General features: G+C 45.6%; 1 protein-coding gene across 1 annotated transcript; it reads left to right on the top strand.

Annotated features, from left to right (window-relative positions):
• Positions 1 to 310: 310 nt before the first annotated feature.
• fbxl14b (F-box and leucine-rich repeat protein 14b) lies at positions 311 to 4,081 on the top strand. The gene has a single exon (XM_076111807.1). It carries the CDS (start codon positions 947 to 949, stop codon positions 2,147 to 2,149), a length of 1,203 nt encoding a protein of 400 aa, XP_075967922.1. The 5' UTR covers positions 311 to 946; the 3' UTR covers positions 2,150 to 4,081.
• The last annotated feature ends 3,299 nt before the right edge of the window (positions 4,082 to 7,380 follow it).

Here is a 7,380-nt window from a genome sequence, read left to right on the forward strand (position 1 = left end):
CCAAAGTGAACTGAATTGTAAGAAGTTGGTTTCCAAGGGAAACTGTTCGCACCGTTCCAGCTGAGGCGGGACAAACCAACTGCCTGACATGGAGGAGAGAGGGGTGCCTTGATAAAATCACGAATTAATATCGCACTGCGTTATTTATAAAATATTAACACACATCTTTTCCGTGTATGAGCGGGTACTTCCGACGCTTGTAGCGACGTTATTTGTTGTTGAGTATGTTTTAACACCTACCATTAATACTATTTCTTGCCTCCACCCCTCCCGTACAGCGAGAGTGCCGGGGTCCCTGCCAAGTCGGTTTGAAAAGAGCAGACAAAGGCTTTGAGCCCAGGACGCCCTCTCTCTCTCTCTCACTCTGCCTACAAAGCCAACCCAGCTCTATCTTTCCTGCTTTTCTATCATGGAAATGTTTTCTAATAGGCGGTGTTAAGAGTGTTGGTTTTATTTTTTACTTTCTTATACTGAAATGTACGACCGTCTGGATCCCCGCTCGGCCGAGAGAGGAAGGCTTTTTGTAGGTATAATACAAGGAAGCGTCGTCTGAGAGAAGGGAGCGAGAGGGGGAAGGATTGACGCTTATTCCTCCTCTCCTCCTCCTTCCTTTCGCCCCCCTCGCCTCCTCTTTTTGGCGGAGAGAGAAGTTGAGGCAGGAATAAACGCTTTTTTTGTTTTCCCCCTTTTTTTTTAATGCATTTGAATCCTACTGCGCAACGAGACAGGATCACGTGGGGTTGGAGAGAGTTGGATCGATTTTGCACAGTTCAATGTGAGAAAAAGAGAGAAACAAACTACTCTTATTTCTTTTCCCCCCTTACTTCTGTGGATAACTGGTACTGTTGATACTTTTGCATAATTGCAAGAGAAGGGGAGTGGGTTCTTTTTTTCAGCCTTGGAGGTGTGGAGTATTAATTCTTATATGCCTGGGGTTTGAAAAACAATGGAGACGCACATTTCGTGCCTCTTCCCGGAAATTTTGGCCATGATTTTCAGCTATCTGGATGTGAGGGACAAAGGCAGGGTAGCCCAAGTGTGTATCGCTTGGAGGGACGCATCCTACCACAAGTCAGTGTGGAGGGGGGTGGAGGCCAAGCTGCACCTCCGCCGGGCCAATCCCTCCCTGTTCCCCAGCCTCCAGGCCAGGGGCATCCGGAGGGTCCAGATCCTGTCCCTGCGTCGCAGCTTGAGCTATGTGATCCAGGGGATGCCCAACATCGAGTCCCTCAATCTGTCCGGCTGCTACAACCTCACGGACAACGGGCTGGGTCACGCGTTCGTTCAGGAGATCCCGTCGCTGAGGGTGCTGAACCTGAGTCTGTGCAAGCAGATCACAGACTCCAGTCTGGGCAGGATAGCTCAGTATCTGAAGAACCTGGAGGTGCTGGAGCTCGGCGGTTGCAGCAACATCACCAACACCGGGCTCCTGTTGATAGCCTGGGGCCTCCACAGGCTCAAGAGTCTCAATTTAAGGTCCTGCAGGCACGTCTCGGACGTGGGCATTGGACACTTGGCGGGCATGACCCGCAGCGCGGCAGAGGGCTGTTTGAACCTGGAGTACCTGACCCTCCAGGACTGTCAGAAACTGACGGACCTGTCACTCAAACACATTTCCAAGGGGCTGACCAAGCTCCGGGTACTGAACCTGAGCTTCTGCGGGGGTATCTCAGACGCAGGGATGATCCACCTCTCCCACATGGCCTCCCTGTGGAGTCTTAACCTACGCTCCTGCGACAACATCAGCGACACGGGGACCATGCACCTCGCCATGGGCACCCTGAGGCTCTCCGGGCTCGACGTGTCCTTCTGCGATAAGATAGGGGACCAGACCCTGGCGTACATCGCCCAGGGGCTGTACCAGCTCAAGTCCCTGTCCCTGTGCTCGTGCCACATCTCCGACGACGGGATAAACCGGATGGTGAGGCAGATGCACGAGCTGAGGACCCTGAACATTGGACAGTGTGTGCGCATCACGGACAAAGGGCTGGAGCTCATAGCCGACCACCTGACCCAGCTGGCGGGCATCGACCTGTATGGATGTACCAAGATCACCAAGAGGGGACTGGAGAGGATCACGCAGCTCCCCTGCCTTAAAGTGTTGAACCTGGGACTCTGGCAGATGACAGAGAGTGAGAAAGTGAGGTGATTGAAAGTGTGTTTCTCGTGTTTTTGTTCTTTCTGTTTTTGGATGGGGGACAGAGAGGGACACGAGGAAGAGGAGGGGTATTAGATGGGCGGGTAAACTTCTTTTCTTATTAAAAGAGAGAGAGAGGAAAAACCTCCTTTTTTCCCTTCTGTGTGGTTGTGTACGGTGTGCTTCTCCCATGTGACCAATATTTTGTGTTCAGATGTTTTATTTTTCTCTCTGCTGGCCTTGCAGGATTTCAATTAGTGTTTTCTACGACTTAATATTCTGCCCGGTAGGAAGCAATTAAAACTTACTTTTGCTACGAGCTCGTGAAAATCCCCGTTAACAATTGCTTTGATCTCGTGATTGAGTTTTAATATCTCAGACATTCTGACATCAAACTGGAATAACTTGCAATGCAAATCAGCTTGTTTCACATATTTAAAAAAAGAAGAAGACTGTCATTTGAATAATCTGCTTACTTGGCACTTGCTTCCAGAAAATTCTTAAAAGTGAAACTTGCATCCATCCAAAGTTGCATCCATCTTTTAGTTTTAAAGCAAAGTGAGGTTTGAAAACTTTTTATTTTTTATTCTTAAACAGTGAGTCTGGATTTGAGACCTTTACAACTAATCTCCGCTACAGCCATCACGCCTAAAACATTTGGCTACCTCGTATGTGGTTGTTTTCAAAAGGGTGTATACTGTAAAAAAAAAAGAAAAAAAAAAAGAAGAGAGACAGAAGGAAAGCGAGAATGAGAGACTGGGAGAAAATGTGCCTAAAGGGACTGTGTCTGCCCCCTCCCCCCCATCCCTCCCTCCCTCCATGAGCAGAGCTGGAGAAAGGAGACCAGGACACAATCTAACTACCTTTTGTTAATTTACCCCCATAAACAGCAACAATATCCCAGAGAGAGAGAGATAGAAGGGACAGCAAGCTGTAAAATCGATTCAGATTTTAATGACGACGCTTTATGCAAAAAAAGGCAAAAAACTAAACATAAATCCGCTTGTGTGCCAGAGCTTTTCTTTATTGTTTTCCTCATCCTTGGGGATAAAGTCCAACTTTCACGCCCTTTAGAGATGTGTTGTGTTCAAGCTTTGGTCAATATAAAAAGGAGACGAGATCATCAGCTTTTCCTTAGAATAAATACCTGTAGACCTCCTATAATAATGCGATAGACGTATAGGAATATTGGTGCTAAAATGCGAGATAAAAACATGATGGGGCCGTTAGTAAACACATTGTACATCCATGTGAGTATGTTATAGGAATATTCGGTATTTCTTCTGAGGGATGCTGGTGGAAATAAATGTCAGTGGATGTTGTTCAGAGCGCCGTACTTCAAATTGAAGTGATTTCTATATCTTATACCCTTTATTGATCGAAACAAATCAGGGTTTGTCTCATGGCTTTATTTTCCCACGTTAACGGCAACACAGGTCGCATTCATATTCATGTTGCTCTCACCGGAGAGAGAGAGAGAGAGAGAGCGAGAGAGAGAGGAGGGTAAGAATATCTTTTTTCTTCCTCCTCTTTTTTTTCTCCATCTCTCCCTGAATAAAAATACCCCCGATCCATCTTGAGACATGCTTAGAATAAGGAGCCATCGATTATTTTTCTTGCTCTCTCTCCGTGTCGGGTTACAAGCGGACTGCGTCTCTTCACCTCCCCATCTCTCTCTTTCTTTCACACACACACATTAACACACACACATGCACACACGGAGGCCTGTGTGTGCGCGTTTTAATGTAATGCAATGACCTGCTAGAAAAATTAATATACGGATGTGCGTCCTGCTGAAAAAGCTGTGTGTGTGTTTGAAAAATAAAAAAGATGTACTGTATATTATGTGTTTGTAAAGAAGAAAAAAATGCAGAATCCCAAAATTAAATTGTTTTATATTCTTACGGTTAAAACAATTAAAGATATTTATATAATGAACGAAAAGGGCGGTGTGTGGACTACGTTTGTGTAGCTCTCCAGTGTTGTCATGCTGTCTGTTTCCACATGGTCATTTTGACATTGTTTATTCCCACAAGGCACTCAGTGCTGCTGTGGTGCTTGTTCTACAATCATGTTGTCCATAATCCGCCGCATTTAATACAAAAAGGGCTGTTATTGTAATGTATTGGTCCTAATAGCCGCCCACACATTTCTGAGTATTGTCCTTGAACGCTCCAGCCTTTGACTCTCAAAAGGGCTGAACAAAAAAAAAGGAAAAATCTGTTGTGTTGTTTTATTATTTACGAGGAGATTCAAAATGGATGCTTGCCGTCTTGATTTGGCTGCAGTGCCTGTGTAATTAATTATCACCAGGGCGTTTATTATAGGAAGCTGTTCTACCCTGCTGACTTTTTTAATCATCAACGTCTGTTTTGGTAAATGCAGCAAATATACAGGAGTTTCAGCTCAAAATGGTAGTGGTCGAGTTTAAGTCTCGAAAGTGTCAAAGCCCCAAAGTAGGTTGGGGGTTGTGTTTTGGTGGATTTCATGGTTTGCATGGACGGTTCTGGTTGTTAATTTTGGTTATTGTTGCAGTGTTTTATTTCACATGTGGCAGAGCTGCGTCTGTGCTGCTGCACGTGTGGAGTAATGAGATCTAAAGTTGGTTAGAGCAGATTTCCCCCATTCTGCTTTCTATCAGGACGTGTCCTGTGTGTGAAGTGACACACACACACACACACACACACACACACACACACACACACACACACACACACACACACACACACACACAGAGAGGGTTGCCAGACCAGTCAGTAGCCATTGTCTGTCTTTAGAAGTTAGGAAGGCAGGTTCTGGTGGGGGATTTTTTTTTTCTTTTCCTCTCTTTCTCCTCCTCTTGTTCAGTCACGCATACCAGATCCGAGACCAGGCAGGAGACCACCCCCCCACCCCTTACAAACACACACACACACACACACACACACACACACACACACACACACACACACACACACACACACACACATTTTAGCATTCCACACCATCATTCAAAGCATTTAAGCACTCTCCCTCCCCTGACTCTGTCCATGGGGATTTGGGGATAAAGGCCAGCAGAGGGATTGTTGACCACAGGGACAGAGGGAGACAGAAAGAAAGAGGACACACACACACAGAGAGAGAGAGAGAGAGAGAGAATGTCAGTGTTTGCTGTTTCTTAACTTTGCTTTAGCTGGCCTTTGGTCTTGTGCAATAACTCTGCAATGAGTGCACACTAAGATGTGAAAGATTTGTCTGTGGCATCCCAGAAACATCTGAAAATCAGTCTGGAACAATAGAAAGAATATTTTGTCGACGTAACAGTTACGAATGCTTATGTATTTTGCCCATACAGTGCTCTGTGCCTCATAATGACTACCGACAAACATCGTCAATCTGCACGCCGGTCGGTTTGGTTGAATCCTGAATGCTGCATCAAGGCAACAAAGAGAAACAGAAGGGAAAGCTGTGCGACGTAGAAAGTCGGGGCTTAAATACTGATAAATGAACAGAGCGGTGGGAGGGGGACAACGTCGCCGATTGTTTCTTTATCATTTGACATTTGGGTCTGCAGACCTTTCCCAACAGATACAGGAGACTTAACGCGACAAGGTCACGTCACGCGCTTCTACAGAGAGGTCCGCAGGCCGAAATGTAGACGGACAAAGATACAATCAGCCGCATTCAAATGATAATGTGATACTTTATTAATCCCCATAGGGAAAATCTCTTTTTGTCTGCCACCCTCCACAGGGAGGTCAGAGGTCAGGCTCGGCTCCAGAACCCCACTGCTGGAGCTATACGGGGATGTGGTGTCTTACCCAAGGACACATCAGCGAGGCGGAGGGTTGTCATGTCTTTACGTTAGGTCACCTTGCCTCACTGTCCTCTCTCGCTGTGCAGTTTGTGAGTCCTTGGAGGTGGAGCGGGGCCACCTGTGAAGCACCGATTCTAAAAGGATGAAACTCTTCTTTTGACGACACAATTCTCCCTGTGAGGGGAACGCAAAACCCCGTCCCTTGTTGTATAGGTTGCCGTCTCAATTTGCATTTTGAATACGGAGAGCTGATTGTGAATTAAGCTTTGGAGTTTCGCTTTTGTAATTGTACACTTTAGCACAGTTCCGCCTTCTCTTTGTAAGAGTTACACACATTTAAACCCAGTAAATCCACTTTCCTGCAGATGAAATTCAGTTTTTGATTATGCCATCTGAATGTAGTTTTCGGATTCAAGCACAACATTTCAATAGTTTTGAATCCAACGAATGGGGAAACTGACGAGAGTTAGAAGAGGAGATTAATACCACTTTCACATATCTGTCCATTGAATGTGAAGTTGGAGCCAGGAGACGATTAGCTTAGCATAAAGACTGAAAGCAGGGGGGAAACACTAGCCTGGCTCTGACCAAAGGTTAAATAAAATAAAAAAATTTAATGGACTGAGCAAGGCTAGTAGTCTTCCCCCTGTACCTATTCTTTATGCTAAGCTAAGCCAAGCAGCTGCTGGCTTTACATTCATATCAATACATACATGAGATCAGTATTGATTTTCTTGTCTGACTCTCAGCAAGACAGCGAATCAGCATGTTTCCTAAAATGTCAAACTATTCCTTTAAGACATACTGGGCTCCGTCCAGGTGCTTTGGGGATCAAGTCTTACAGCTGTAGAGTGTTTACAGTTTGTTGTGGAGATGACCAAATGTGTAAAATACCGCACGCTGATCAACACATTTATTAACAAAACGTTCCGGAATGACTCGTCCACTTGGCTCACAGGGAGAAATCAACAACTTGAGGACGAGACAGAGAACTGTGTGGATGAATATTCTAACAGATTGAGCAAGGCACTAACGCTGCCAGGTTTGGGGTTTTGTTTTTTTCCTGTGTAACTCAAAGGTTTCACTGTGGCAGCCATACAAAACTCAAACTCAAACTCAAAGTGCTCACCAAATGGCTTTATCTCTGGAATATAACTCGCTCTCAGTGCGAGTCACTCTTCCAACTCCCATACCCTGCCTGTCTGCATGATTGACAGCTCACAAACAAGTTAATTCAAAAGCTTACAGGCACCCAAACTCGACAAAAGGCCCACATCTCTGCCCCATATAGGACACTAACATGGGAAACAAAACCATTTCATGCTATAAATGCTGCTTTTGCGTTTGAACTCTGGTGTGTGAGTGAGTGCGCATTGGTCCCGTAAGTCGTAAAAGTTGAACTGTGACTCGTCACGTTGTGCTCTGAACCACATTTCCTGTCGGGCTG

The sequence above is a fragment of the Anarhichas minor genome, unplaced genomic scaffold (assembly GCF_050575085.1).
Source record: "Anarhichas minor isolate MPS153535 unplaced genomic scaffold, ASM5057508v1 ptg000045l, whole genome shotgun sequence".
Lineage (NCBI taxonomy): Eukaryota > Metazoa > Chordata > Actinopteri > Perciformes > Anarhichadidae > Anarhichas > Anarhichas minor.

Coding starts and splice junctions, on each gene's coding strand:
- fbxl14b (XM_076111807.1), top strand. CDS start 947: ATGGAGACGCACATTTCGTGCCTCTTCCCGGAAATTTTGGCCATGATT.